This window comes from Bison bison, unplaced genomic scaffold, assembly GCF_000754665.1.
Source record: "Bison bison bison isolate TAMUID 2011002044 unplaced genomic scaffold, Bison_UMD1.0 scf7180017864384, whole genome shotgun sequence".
Lineage (NCBI taxonomy): Eukaryota > Metazoa > Chordata > Mammalia > Artiodactyla > Bovidae > Bison > Bison bison.
The window spans coordinates 3,949,385-3,964,681 of NW_011494956.1; the positions used below are offsets into that span (position 1 = coordinate 3,949,385).

The 15,297-nt window shown below is 37.1% G+C and overlaps 1 protein-coding gene across 5 annotated transcripts in view; it reads left to right on the top strand.

Moving 5' to 3' along the window:
• LOC105001759 (phospholipid scramblase 2) overlaps positions 1–11,339 on the top strand; it is a 29,212-nt gene extending 17,873 nt beyond the window's left edge. For all 5 annotated transcript variants that reach the window (XM_010858132.1, XM_010858133.1, XM_010858130.1 and 2 more), the window contains 5 exons: positions 7–49; positions 2,581–2,801; positions 4,988–5,149; positions 7,790–7,951; positions 10,382–11,339. In XM_010858132.1, coding sequence (XP_010856434.1) covers positions 7–49; positions 2,581–2,801; positions 4,988–5,149; positions 7,790–7,951; positions 10,382–10,435 — 642 coding nt within the window. In that variant the 3' untranslated portion in view covers positions 10,436–11,339. The remainder of the gene's footprint in view (positions 1–6; positions 50–2,580; positions 2,802–4,987; positions 5,150–7,789; positions 7,952–10,381) is intronic.
• Positions 11,340–15,297: the final 3,958 nt, after the last annotated feature.

Consider the following 15,297-nt stretch of genomic DNA (forward strand, 5'->3'; position numbering starts at 1 on the left):
TAATAGATAGATCAGCTATTGATTCATCAGCAAATTGAACTTCTGGAAGGTATGTATTCATTGTATTTATCATATTTCTAGGAAGAGGACATTTATGCAGACAAAAGCGTATCATCAAACACAGATATAACACCTTCAATGATGTTGAAATTAAACTTGGTTTTAAAAATGTCTCTTTGATAGTGATAATCCTGATAAGGATTATCAGCAGCTCATTTTTTGAAATTAATAGTCAAGTGGTAAAATACCATTAAGCTGGACATCTGTCCTCATGATACAGACCATGACTTGGGAGGAAACCAATCAAAACTTACTTATGTTCAATCTTCTCTCTAGAAATCACTTCAGTGATTCTATCACTAACCCACCCTAACCTCTATCTCTTCAACTTTTCTTTCTGCAGTTTGTGATGAGCTTGAGATTGTCAAAGAGTCACAAGCAGTAGTTCAGTTACCTTACTACATTTCCAAAGTAAATGAACACTGAATTTGGATGGATGGGGATGTTTTGGAAAACCTCATTATTGTCCATGGTTTTTCTTGGGAGTTCAGATGAACCCTATAAAACCTTGGTTCCACAGGCTATGAATTATCACCTTGGGCACAGGGCCAGTGCACTGAAGGGTGCTGACCAGTCAGCCAAAACACCTGACTTCTAGAATATCACTGCTGTTCCTATGAATGGGGCCTGACTCCTACAGTTGTTTCCTTTGGTTCAGGGCTCCTCAGGTGCAAAGTAAACTTAAGAAAGCCAGTAAATGTTTTAGGACTGCTGCCAGGGAAAGAGAACCTGGGTAAATTCATGAACCAACATATTTTCCTTATAGACAATTCAGCGAAAACTCTAATGGATTTTAGAATATATCTATTAAATCGTTCTTCACATCTCTGCAAAGTTCTTTACCACTGATAGGAATAATAAAGTGAATTGTACTACTATAGTAATATGGTTAATATTTGGTTAGAATATATAATTGTTTATTCCACTTAAATTACTTGTGATGTTCACTGTTAGAAATTTAATGTTCTCTTTTTTTGGGCGGGGGGTTCCTGCTGCCCAGCTTGTGGGATCTCAGTTCCCTGACCAGGGATTGAACCCAGGCCCTCGGCAGTTAGAGCGTGAGATCCTAACAACTAGAGCACCAGGGAATTCTCTGTGGGGAGTTTTATTTATTTTATTTTTTTACTGTCTGGTCATGTCTCTCAGCATGGGCGATCTAAGTTACCCAACCAGAGATCGAACCCACACCCCCTGAATTGGAAGCGTAGTCTTAACCACTGGACCACCAGGGAGTCTCATCACATTCTCATTTTTATTAGTTTGTTTATACCATATTTTCTCTGGAAAGGAGTATGATAATTTGAATTTTCATTTTTTTTAATGATTCATTTTAGGGTTTATTTTTGATATTATAAAAACCAAAAAATCAGACACTGTGCATTATATAGCACTCCATTTATAGTTTTCAGATTTATAAGTTTTATATATATTTGAAAAAATATGTATGTATTAGTCATGAAATACAAAGTAAATTTCAAATTTAATAATTATAAATTCTTCAGTTTTTTAAAAAGTATATCTAATTTTCTTATTTTTGTCTTAAATTGCAAGTTTATATTTTACCATTATAAATAGTATAGAGAAAAGATTGCTCAGTTTATTTTTTAGCACCTGAGACGTGTCCCAGTTCAAAACTTAAGAGATAATAAAGACAAAACCATAGAATTCTTTTATTTGTTTTCATTTTTTTTACGTAACTAGAAAGAAACAGATTATGTAAGCTCACTTATCTCACTTTACAGATAAACAAGCTGAAGAATTTTGAGATTAATTTACTTAAGAAGCACTTAGGTAATAGATCCCATTTAGTGATTACTTTAACTTTTTTATGTAAAAAATTTGACAGGTGGATATTGAGGTAAAGGGTGGCTCTTTTAAAGGCAGAGTCAGGGTCTGCCTAAGTCATAGCAAAGACACCTAAGGGAGGTCATGGTGACGAAACTTGTGAAGAACATCTGTATCTAAATCCATCCACACCAATATTAGAGGCTGATTTTTGTCTCTATATGTTTTAACTGTTTCATATTTTGATGATTTCTAATATCCCATGACTCACGTTAATGAAGGCTGTGGACAAGTGTGTGCATGTGTGCTCAGCTGTGTGCCACTCTGTGTGACCCCAGGGACGGGAGCCTGCCAGGTTCCTCTGTCCATGGGACTTTCCCAGCAAGAATACGGCAGTAGGGTGCCATTTCCTGCTCCAGGTGATCTTCCTGACCCAGGGATTGAACCCCCATCTCTTGCCTCTCCTGCATTAGTAGGCACTTTACCTCTGTGCCACCTGAGAAGCCCTTGTATCTCATATAGAAATTTCAAATTTCTCTGTACTCTAATACCCTCTCCTCCATCCCCTTCATTTTCTTCTATATTTAGATCATTTCTAAACATCTTTCCTTTTCTTACTCCTGTGTTAAATGAAGTACCGTCTAAAAATGGTATAGCTAGACACTATAGCATCTTAGGATAGACTGATTATTCTTTTAATGCTGTAGACATGAGTCCCTCTTTTTATGTTTTTAGTCCTGATAGGTTTTGAAACTAATAACAAATATGAAATTAAGAACAGCCTTGGACAGAGGATTTACTTTGCAGCAGAGGATACTGATTGCTGTACTCGAAATTGCTGTGGGCCTTCTAGGCCTTTTACCATGAGGATTCTTGATAATATGGGCCGAGAAGTCATAACTCTGGAAAGACCACTACGGTGTACCAGCTGCTGTTTTCCCTGCTGCCTGCAAGAGGTGGGTGAGCGATTAACATGGTAATTTTTACAAATACTTTGCAAAGTAGTTCTGTAGAAATTTTCACCTTATCAGTGAATTTATATAATAAAATGAGATTTAAAGGTGAAGTAGTTCACCAGCTATTAGTTTATGCTTGAAAGTAAATTGTAGGAAGGCAGGCAGGTGGAAAGGAGTGATCAGTTTGGCCCACATTTCTGAGTGTTGTGCCCTCTGGGGTGAGATCAGAGATCTCAGAGACCAGACTTCTTGATCTTCAGGGAGAGCTGAGAACGTAGGGTACCTGGGTCAAGGCTCTTACCCGAAATGACCATGAGAGCCAGGCCAAAGCCAGATGAGGGCTCCATAGGGAATATCCTCCAATGCCATCCCAGTAGCAAGTGGACAGAAGAGTGAGGAAAAGAACACATATGTTCATCTCATAATTTTAGCCAACCTATAGGGATCTAAGGAGGGCTTCCCAGGTGACACTAGCAGTAAAGAACCCTCCTACCAATGCAGGTAGATGTAAGTGACATGGGTTCGATCCCTGGATTGGGAAGATACCCTGAAGGAGGGCACAGCAACCCACTCTAGTATTCTTGTCTGGAGAATCCCATGGAAAGAGGAACCTGGTGGGCTACAGTCCATAGAGTCACAAAGAGTCTGACACAACTGAAGCGACTTAGCACAGGTGGCTTAGTGGTAAAGAATCTGCCTACCAGTGGAAGAGACCCAAGAGACCTAGGTTCAGTCCCTAGGTTGGGAAGATGCCCTGGAGTAGGAAATGGCAACCCACTCCAGTATTCTTGCCTGAAAAATCCCATGGACAGAGGAACCTGGTGGACTACAGTCTAGGGACACGCAGAGTCAGACGTGACTGAGCACGAATGCACACACAGGGAGCTACTCTAGTAGAGGCTCCCTCTGAGAAATTTCAATTCCTGTTTTTCAGTTCTCCATTTGAAAGAGTAGTATATTTGAGTTCCTGTAATTCCTATTACAGAATAGTGCAAGTTGTGAGCACCTTCAGGCCCATAAAGATCAGGTGTCTTTTCCATAGCACTTGACAGCCCTATGACAGAGAACATGGATCTTGGGGGTGACACCAGGGCACAGAGTGTTTATAGGAAGTTGACCTTTGCCTGTATCTCCACTGGCCTGTGACCAGTGCCGCTTGGGTTGCTCAGTCGTCCTCACGGTAGCTGTGAGAGCAGGACAGACAGAACTACAAGCAACATGGAAATTTGATGTCTAATACTGCACTGATTTTGAAAGGATAACTGAAGTTGTTCACACTGAATTATTTTGTTTTCCATGTCAATTAGTTTAGATATAATAATATTCAAGAATAGCTGAGGTAAAACAGTTTGATAGAATATGATTTACAATTTATAAAGCATGTTAGCGTATAATTGGCCTTAATGAACAGATCTAGGAAGTCCTCAGTTACAGATGAACATGCCGAGATGCTCTCAAGGTTGAGGAGTTGAGGTTCAGCTTCAAGATTCCAGGCCTCATCTTCTTTCCATGCTGGCACTACTGACCTTATTTGAAGATTGCTCCAGTGATCTGGACTCTGTCCATACATCTGCTGCTGCTGCTGCTGCTAAGTTGCTTCAGTCGCATCCGACTCTGTGCAACCCCATAGATGGCAGCCCACCAGGCTCTCCGTCCCTGGGATTCTCCAGGCAAGAACACTGGAGTGGGTTGCCATTTCCTTCTCCAATGCCTGAAAGTGAAAAGTGAAAGTGAAGTCGCTCAGTCGTGTCCGACTCCTAGCGACCCCATGGACTGCAGCCTACCAGGCCCCTCCGTCCATGGGATTTTCTAGGCAAGAGTACTGGAGTGGGTTGTCATTGCCTTCTCTGGTCCATACATCTAAACCCCTATTTTTAAAGGAGTTTAAAAAATAGCTTTTAATAATTTAGACATTTTTCATAAGTATGGAAATTGAAAACTATATGAGACTGACAGAGCAGTACTTCAGAGTAGATACTGGGCATGCAGCCTCCCTGAGTTGGTGTCTCATCTCTTCCACTTTGCAGCTGGGGAATCTGATACAAGTTAATTTACCACTCTGTTCCTCCCCTTACTTACTGTATAAATAGGGATAATAGTAACAACCTGGTCAGGACATAGAGTGAGTTAACTGGTGCTTAGAACAGTGTCTGACAAACGATTTATATATTCTTTTGCTTTTGTAGATAGAAATCCAGGCTCCTCCTGGTGTCCCAGTAGGTTACGTTACTCAGACCTGGCACCCTTGCCTGCCAAAGTTTACAATTCAAAATGAGAGGCGAGAGGATGTACTAAGAATTTCTGGTCCATGTGTCATCTGCAGCTGTTGTGCAGATATTGATTTTGAGGTAAGACATATGATAATGTTTATTGGTTTTGCTTTCCTAGTTAATAAAATAAGCTGGGAGGATGTTACAAATATATTAAATGAATATTTATGTCCTGATGTTCCAAGAGGGACTCAGTATGCTCATATATTTATCTTTGGTCAGAGAGATGGTTATTGCTCTGATTAAGTGTTAGTGCTGATTATACTAAGTGGAAAAAGAGAAGCAGAGATTTGTAGTCAAATAAATATAAACAAAGCATCTAACATTTAAACATGGTGGTTTCTGTGTAGAGGCACTGTATATTATCCCTTTTGAGTAAAACATTAAGCTTGTCATTAACGTCTGGTTTCCAAAGCATATGGTCTTTCCTTAGTCTGAAACACAGGCTATCAGTGCTCTAGGCCCTCTTCAGAATCTCTGGCATCTTTGAGTTCCTACAAAAAGCCCAATTACACAAAGGGAATTTTAACAACAATAATATATGAGGTACAACCCTACCATGCTTCTCTATGATCTGTCCTTTATCCTTGTATTAAAGTAACTAGAAATCGTGATTTATCTGTGTATTCACTACCTCAAAGAACTTCATTTCAGCAATTTTCAACAAATGGGGCCCAGACTTACAGCCCAAATTAATTGGATGCAAATGCTTAAAAGTCAAGCAACTATAAAACTTAATCTTGATAACATAATTCTCTTGTATAAGCATAAAATCTGTTAAACTGGACAATTTCCACAGAAGGGACAAATTCTAAAACTGAGCAGGGCTGGCCCCCTTATGATGAACCTATAGATTTCTTTTTAGAATAGTTTATCAGTTATTTGTATTAAATTTATGTTAATCAATGTAATAGTAATATAATACAAGCTTATTATTTCTAGAAATTGAAATCATTTTATTATTTAGGTTTTTGTTTTTAAGATTTTTTTGTTTTAGAATTTAGTTAAAAATCATCTAGTCCTATTGACTTTCCACTTGTACATCCGTATATACTTTTCTGTTCCTTTCCATTAAAAATTTACATATTCTTACATAAATTTCTGGTGAATTTTTATATTTATTTATGTAGGAATAAAAAAAAAGGAAATCTTAATATCTTATAAGTCTAGTAGTAGGATTGTGGTGGCTGATAAATTATTTTTTGTATATTTAAAATTTTTTCAAAAATTAAAAATAATCAAATTAAAAATAAAACGTAAGGTATAGATGTTTAGATGACAGCTATTAACAGATGAAACATGTAAGTGTGCAATAGGGAATTTGTATTAGTCTGTTTTGCCATCGTAGCATAACAAACAGCCCCTAAAACTCATTGGCTTAAGAAAACAGGAATTTATTCTCATGCTTATGGATCTCAAGGTCAGCTGTGTCTGGAGGATATAGGCTTAGACAGATGGCCCTGATTTAGGCTGTAAGTTGGCCTCAGGTCTGCCCCAGGTATGTTCACTCTGGAGTTGCATCAACAGCAGCTGCCTGGATCATGGTTTTTTAATGGCTGATCACTGGAGAGCAGGACCAAGGCCAAGATCTCTGCTGGTGTCACATCCACTAACCCTCCATTGGTTAAACAAGGAACATGGCCGAGTCTTTAATTTCAGCGTGCAGGGAAGTATACTGGATTCCAGAGGGAGGACACTGAAATGACTATTTGATGAACAGTAATCCAGGCTATCACAGCATTCACAGTAGAAGTTTATTTCAGGTTTTTAAAGAACTTAACTATGTACATCCAAATAAAATGAGTCAACTGTTTTTAATCTCCCCACATTTACGTAGCTGGTTCCAACCTAAGATAGGGCTTCAAATGTTGTTACCGGCATGTGTGGTACCTTGTGTACATTTGAAAAGCACACTTCTCTTCCTGTTGTGATACAACCCTGCCTATAAATACCCTGGCGAGTGTGGGCTACATTCAGCCCCCAAGTGCCCACTTTGTGAGGTTCATTCCACTGGCTACAAGCTGTTCTGTTCTTTATCATGGGCCTGAGCTTTACTCAGATAGAAACATAAAATTAGAAAAACTTTACTTTGGAGTCCTTTTGTTTCATACATCCTTCTTCTTTTATTGTTCAGTCCCATTCTGTTGTCCAGTCTTAGCCCAAGCCTTGACCTGGGGCATCCCATCAAATTACTTATTGGTTACTTTACTTCACTCAAAACTACCAGTCCTCTTTTCCAGCCTCTTGGCATTTTATGTTTTCCTGAGTCCTTCCATCACCTTTAAACACTCGACCTATGTCAACTTTCTGTGCTAATCTTAAAGCTGAAGTCAGATTAGAGTTTCATTTACTACCCGCTCCCCCCATCAGATGGCTTCTAGAAATTTCATTCAAATAATCATTTCATAGTTGTATCTTTTCTTGCTTGAATTTTATTTTGGATAGATTCAACTAATTTATTACTGTGTATCTTAATGGAGAATAGAAAATGTTAACTATTTCAGCTAAACTACTTTCATATTGGTTCTGTGTAGCAAATAGAGTTTTTAAAATGAATCTGTAAGTAAACATAGGAATCTACCTGCTTCTACTGAGTGATATAATGTTCACAGTTATGAATGGCATATAATTTTAATATTGGTTTCATTTTACTTCTACTTGGAAAGTAGCTTTATTAGTTTGCTAGAAGTTTTTGTCCTTTTTCTTTTTTCAATTTAGGTTAAATCTCTTGATGATAAGTATGTGGTTGGCAAGATTTCCAAACACTGGACTGGGCTTATTAAAGAGTTATTTACAGATGTTGATAACTTTGGCATCCAGTTCCCATTAGACCTTGATGTGAAAATGAAAGCTGTGATGCTCGGCGCATGTTTCCTCATTGTAAGTTTACTCCTACTAATCTAGGGTACAGATGGTTTCTCTAGTTTTATTCTGAAATAATTTTTTAAATTTTATATATTTAAATGACCTTAAATTTGTAGGTTTTATTGAAAGTGGTCCTGTTTAATCTTAGCTCTGAAATTCCATTTTCTTCTGCTACTCTTGATTCACAGGTGACTAGCTTCTCTCTGGAGGGTCTATGTAGTTTCACACTGTAACAAAAGGATGTTATGTGTTAAGGAGAAGTTCTGGTTTTAGTGGTTAAAAAAAAAAAAGCCAACACCACCACCAATAACCAAAGAAAACCTCAAATTGATACTTTGGAGAAGAGTTTGAATCTTCTAGTGTGTTTAAATGAAATAAGTCTCAGTGAAACAAGGAAATTTCTTCCTTATTCATAATTAAACCATCTAATACAGAAATACCAACTGCAATAAGAATGTACATTTGATCAAGTCTTGGATGGAGCTATCAATTGAGAGGAAATATATGGAATACAGCATTGATTCTGAACTTGTCTTCACATTACATTAGCTAGGAAGTTTTTAGTAGTAAGCCATACCCCAGTTTAACTAAATCAGAAGCACACCATTAAAAGTTTGTGTAGCTCCCCAGATGATTCCTTATGTGGCCAATGTCAAGGTCTCTGGGGACAGAGCAGTGGTTTTCTACCTTAGCTGCACAGTAGAAACACCTGGGTAGCTTTTGCACTCCCTATGTGAAGACTACCCAGATCCAGTAAACTAAATCTGGAGATGGAACCAAGCCATCAAGTGTTCAAGCTGTCATAGATTGCAATGCAAGTGAGGTTTGGAGCCACTAGATTAATATCTTAAACACTGACATGCAGAAGCAATCAGAAAAAAAAAAAAAAAACACTAAAAAGTGAGAGAACATATAGAAAAGGATTCAGTTACTTCAACAAATAAATATCAGGAAGATAAAAATGAAAAGAGAAATATCAGTTTAATACAGTTTGTAGGCTCTGTTTGGATACTGATTTAAACAAACCAGTATAAAAAGACATTTACAAGACCCTCATGCATTTGTGAACACTGGCTATTTGATGATATTAATGAATTATTAAGGTTTTTAAAATGATGTTGTTATTATGGTTATGCAAAAACAAAACAGTCCATATTTTTTAAGGGTATATACTGAAGTATTTCAGTATGAAATAATATGGTTATTTATCACAGATTTGCTTTTAAATAAGGGAGATGAAGCCAGGGGGACATACGGGGTGGATTAATTGGTGAACTAAGCTGGGTGAGTAGTCACTGGGACTTTATTATGCTATTCTATCTAATTTGGGACAATATTTTCTATATAAAATTTTAAATATAACTACAATTCTGTTTAAAAACTATGCTTTCAACAAATGTTTATTTCACATGAGGAGAAAACTGTAATCTTAATCTTGAGGAACTGTTTAACCAATGATTTACACACCATAACCAAAGATATGATGTGTACAGGGCAGAGAGAGTAGTCTGGGATGTCTGGTTAGGTGAGATATGGGATTGGAGGGTGGTGGTGGGGTTATGAAGTGAAAGTCCCTCAGTCATGTCCAACTCTTGGTGACCCCATGGACTATACAGTCCCTGGAATTCTCCAGCCCAGAATACTGGAGTGGGGTTATTAAGAAGTGAATATAGGGTAGATTGGGCAACTTCTTATAGACCTTGGGAAGGTACTAAAAATTGTTTCGTTAACTGGTTAGTTTTAAGCTACGTATAAATAGAAATAATTATAAATCCAAATTTTAGAATGATAAATCCTGATGACGAACTGTATTAGTGCAACTGCAAGCGAATGGTTATAAAGATTCAGTTATTCCTTTATAAAGGGATAAAGGAAAATGACAGATGTGAGAGAGCTAAAATCCATACAATTTAGAAGTCATAGGGATGAAGATTTGGTTAGAAACTGATGGAGTAAGACAAACTGAGGAACAGAGAGACAAGCTTGGAAGAGAAGTCATAAAATTGGGCCCCAAAATTCTAAGATGTTATTCTAAGTCTAAGATGGCTGTCATTCTCCTGAAACAATCTAAAGATTGTACATGGAACTCCATGTACAGTCACAACACAAGTTATATTACTAGAGAAGGAGTTCAAAAAGCTGAGGAAGAAATATTGAAAGAGGAACATTCTAGGAAACATGAAAAAAAGTGAAACTCACAGAAATTACCTGATAATTACTTAAGTTCATGCAGGTATCAATAAGTTAACAGAATTGTAGGATTTAATTGCCATTAAACTGGAAAGTTGAAGCTATCAATTTTTCCTGGATTTACCTATTACAGTTGATTTTTCTTGTTTAGCAAGTATGTTATTGTGTTTCATCAGATCCCTTAGCATTTATGCATCTGAGAGCTGATCTCTGCTTGGTGCTGAAAACTCATTTCTATATTTTGTTTTTCTCTAGGACTTCATGTTCTTTGAAATGACTAGAGGTGAACAGAGAGCAGGAGTGTGGTAGTACATTCATAAAAGTCTCAGAAAATCTGAAGTCCGTATATTGATTGGGACTATGTAAAAGAAAAATTGGGTGGATTTTTTCTTTATGTAAATGACTTATTACAGCATGTGTAAATTATACTAGGATACCTGAAGCTTCAGGATTATGATTTTACTTTTCAAATTAAAGAGTCTATTTTCTATATCACTTACTTATAAATGTTTTTATACATTTTCTTTTTCATTGTGCATTTTGGAGAAAGGATATAGAAATTTTTACATTTAAACATAACTTCCTATGATGAATTGCTTTAAACTAGAGTTTCTGCTTTGTTTTCAATATGTACAGCAAAATTAATTAAAGTCTTTTTAAAGTAATACTAATATAAACATACATTGTTTTATTAAATCTAGTTATTTCCTATGTAACAACTGTTATTTTGCAAAAGTGATATATTCAAAAAAGTTCAAAATGAACATAATTTTCAGTGTTTATTTTTACAATTATGCTCAAATAATACTCAATATTCATATTATCAAGTGTATTTTTTGTTCAGAAAAATCACACTATGTTTAACTTCTATAATCTGCAGCTATTAACATTTTTATATTGACAAGACTATAAATTACCAAATTTTGATGATTTTTCATGAATAAAAGAATGATTGTGTACCAAAGAAGGACACACTTAGAGATTCACTCACTCTAAAACTGGGATACTATAATATTTTGAAGTAATTATTTATATATGGAATAATTAGCTTCTGTTCTATATTCTTTCATTCATGGAATATAGTAGTTTTCAGATCACTCAAGTGTTAATTAAATAGAACATATATATTCTGTCTGACTATAAATGTTTATAATGGTCTATTAGATTATTTTTGCCAACAATTAAATAACTAAAATAAAACATTGCTGATATAGTTCTTTGAATGTTTGATTTTTGTTTTTAAACAAACTGTTAACAGTCAATTCACATGATATTCTGAACTTTACACATTTACCTCACTTTCCCTTTCAAATCTTTAAAGAGCTAAAGCATATGATAATCTTTGGTAAAATACATATATACCTGTGCTGGAAACTGAGTTTTCTTCCTGTCAGAAAGTTAGTGCAATTTTTATACACTGTTTTGTAGGGAAAACTGAATCTCGTGAGAGGAGATGTCCAACCCACCATTTACCTCATGGAAAGGAAAAGTGTGTTTAGGAAATAAAGAGCTTAGGGGAGATTCTCTTTCATCCACAGCAGAACTCCAGCACCACTAGCTCCTAAGGATGGCAGAGGAGCTGGAGGAGTAGTCATGGCTAGACCACCTTTCACTAGCCTAAATAACTCACCAGTTGTCACATCCAGTGATGAGGTATAACCAGGCACTAACATTCAGTTTGTAGTTGGTACAGACAGCATGCCAGATACAGTGAGGTATTTGCACAGCTGGATTCTAGTGGCGTTAGTTATGCCAGTTAGAGAAGGGAGGCTTTCCAAGCTAGCTGTAATGCCACAGTCAACCCAAAATGAGGCTAAAAGGACTAATGTTATCCCTGTGAGAACTATATCTGGCTTTCACTTCCCGCTTCCTCCTCCCAATCTCCCCTAATCCTCCTCCTTCTTCGGATAGAACTCAAGATCTCTGGGTAAGCAAAGTAAAACTACAACTTATCTGAACAGTTCTTTCCTTCTTCAACTACACAAAGAAGATCTGAGCAGAAACCCACACTTTATCTGTAGAACCCATTTAAGTTTAAATACTAGACGAATATGCTCTCATTAAATATTTACAAAGAGAAGACTCATGATACATGGAAAGCTGCAAATTTATGAAAAACACTAGGACTTGCAACAAATGTCTTTGTTGGTAATCTCAATGAGATTTGAAAGAATGTTGCAGATTTATTTCTGGAACAGGCAGGAGAGGAAAAGGAACACTCTGATGAGGAAAAGTTTTAATAAAGTTGAAAAGTATGATAGCCACCCTTTAAAGTATGAAGGAGACACTGGAACAATATATTGAATTTGGTAGAAAGATAACACGATACAATAAAAGATATTTTAAAGAATAATCCCAGAAGTCAGATTAATGCAAAGTACAGAGAGAAAAGGTAATTCCTGAGGAACACATAAATCCACGTCGAGTCACACACAACATAAATTCCAGAAGCAGAAATTAAATGGAGCGAAGAGAATACTTTATTTCCAGTCAAAACAGACTGCTGTCTCTAGGTAAATGGATTTATCATATATAAGAAAAGTTAATGAAAATGACCTATTTGTTTATAACTTTTGAAGAATAATTTCATCTATACAAAATTCCAGGTTATTGGTTTTTTCTCTCACTAAATATTTCACTCCACTCTCTTCTTGCTTGCATGGTTTCCGAACAGAAGTCAGATATTTTCTGATCTTTGTTTTTCTATAGGTATGGTAGTTTCCCCTGGCTCTTTTCACAATCTTTTTTAATCTTTGATTTTATGTAGTTTAAAAATAATATGCTAGGGTAGGTTTGTTTTTTTTTTTTCTCCTCATTTTTTTCCTGCATCATGTTTGCTAAGCGCTCTGAACCTGTGGGTAGGTGTCTGACAATATGAGGAAATTCTGTTATTATTATTTCAAACATTTCTTCTGTTTGTTCATCTCTTTATCTTTCTTCTGGTATTCATATTACATTTCAGTTCAGTCGCTCAGTCATGTCCGACTCTTTGCGACCCCATGAATTGCAGCACACCAGGCCTCCCTGTCCATCACCAACTCCCAGAGTTCACTCAGACTCACGTCCATCGAGTCAGTGATGCCATCCAGCCATCTCATCCTCTGTCATCCCCTTCTCCTCCTGCCCCCAATCCCTCCCAGCATCAGAGTCTTTTACAATGAGTCAGCTCTTCGCATGAGGTGGTCAAAGTGCTGGAGTTTCAGCTTTAGCATCATTCCTTTTATGTTACACTTTTGTATTTTTCCCACAGTCCCTGAATTCTATTTTTTTTTCCATTCTTTGATCTACCTGCTTTTCAGTTTTGGAGCTTCCTATTGAGACATCCTCAGGTTATATCTTCAGCTGTGTCTAGCCTACTAATAAGCTCATCAAAGACATTCTTCATTTCTGTCGCAATGTTTTTGATCTACAGAATTTCCTTTTGGTTCTTTCTTAAGGTTTCCATCACTTTGTTACCTTCCCCTTCTATGTTTGCATGCTGTCTACTTTATCCATTAGAGAACTTAGCGTTTTAATCATGGTTGTTTTAAATTCCTAGTGGTAATCCCAACACCCCTTCCATATCTATTTCTGATGCTCATCTCTTCAAATGTGTTTTTTGACTTTTGGTATGCATTGTAATTTGTCCTGATAGCTGGGCATGATATACAAGATAATAGGAATATTGTAAATAGGGATTTTTGTACTGTGATGGTGACATAAGGGAGAATGGAAAGTGTTCTGTACTCCAGTGATTACATCTCAGTCTTTTACTGAGCTTTCCCCTGTGGACTGGAAACTTCACAAGTGTTTTTTTCAGTATTTTTTTTCTCCCTTCTTTGATGGGTCAGGAAGGTTATCAGTGAGCTGGAGTTGGGTATTTCCCTTCTATCACATGAAAGGCTAGAGCTGAATGGAGTTCAGTATTTCCTTGCCACCTGGTCATTTAGGCCATGGTTAACTACTTTTTCCTGAGGGCAGACCTTGTTAAGAACAGAGTGCTCCGGTGTCTTTCAAAATGAACCTTTTCCCCTCCCCCTGTAGGAAGCACAAGGGCATTTAATTGTTTTAATTTACTGTGAGAACCTGATTGAGCTCCTGAGGGAACCTGTCACAAAATTCTGTCCCATCCTCCCCACACCCACCAACGACAGGGTTCTTGTGGAGTTTTTAACTCCCTGACTTGTCCACACTGAGTGTGCACCAATACATTTTCCTTCTATGGCACTGGTTCCTGTAGGTCTTAGCTCCCATAAGCCCTGATTCCCTGTGTTCACCTGTCTCTTCAGTCTTGGGGCAGCAGTTGCCCTTGTGACCTCACTTCTGTTACTAGATCTTAGAGTTAACTTTTCAGTCAGTTCAGCTGTTTATTTTTTAGGATAGAAGGGCGACTTCCAAGCACCTTCATGCAAAACCAGAAGTCAGTAAAGTGAAAGTGAAACTCTCTCAGTTGCGTCAGACTCTGCGACAACATGAACTGTAGCCTGCCAAACTCCTCTGTCCATAGAATTCTCCAGGCCAGAATACTAGAGTGGGTAACCATTCCCTTCTACAGGGGATCTTCCCAAGCCAGGGATCCCAGGTCTCCCGCATTGCAGGCGGATTCTTTATTGTCTGTGCTGAAGAAAGCCCAAGAATACCAGAGTGGGTAGCCTATCCCTTCTCCAGTGGATCTTCCTGACCCAGGAATCGAACTGGTGTCCCATGTATTGCAGGCAGATTGTTTACCAGCTGAGCTACTAGGGAAGATGGAAGTGGCCCTTTAATTTTTTAATGTCAAAATTGTTGCTACAATCAAATTCTTCTCTAGCTTGCATTTAGGCTGTTATTTCTCCTTTTCATGCCATAAAAAAAATGGTAATTTTATTATGAATGTGAGCACATTTTACCCTATATCTATCTATGTTCTGTTTGTGATTCATCTTCTTTACTGGAGTGTGTGCTCCTTCTGGGTAAGCTCTGCCTCGAAATCATTTTCTTATCTATCCCCAATAATGATAGAAACGCTGTCCATTGCATATAGTTAATGTCAATAAATATTTCTTTTCATGTTGTGGAACAAATGAAAATTTTAAACAGATAACATATAACATCCCAGATGACTAAAAATCATCAAAATTTCAAAACTGAGGGTGTATTAACATTTCATGTAAAAGGAAAACAGGAGTTTATTTCATGATAGACCCAAGAAA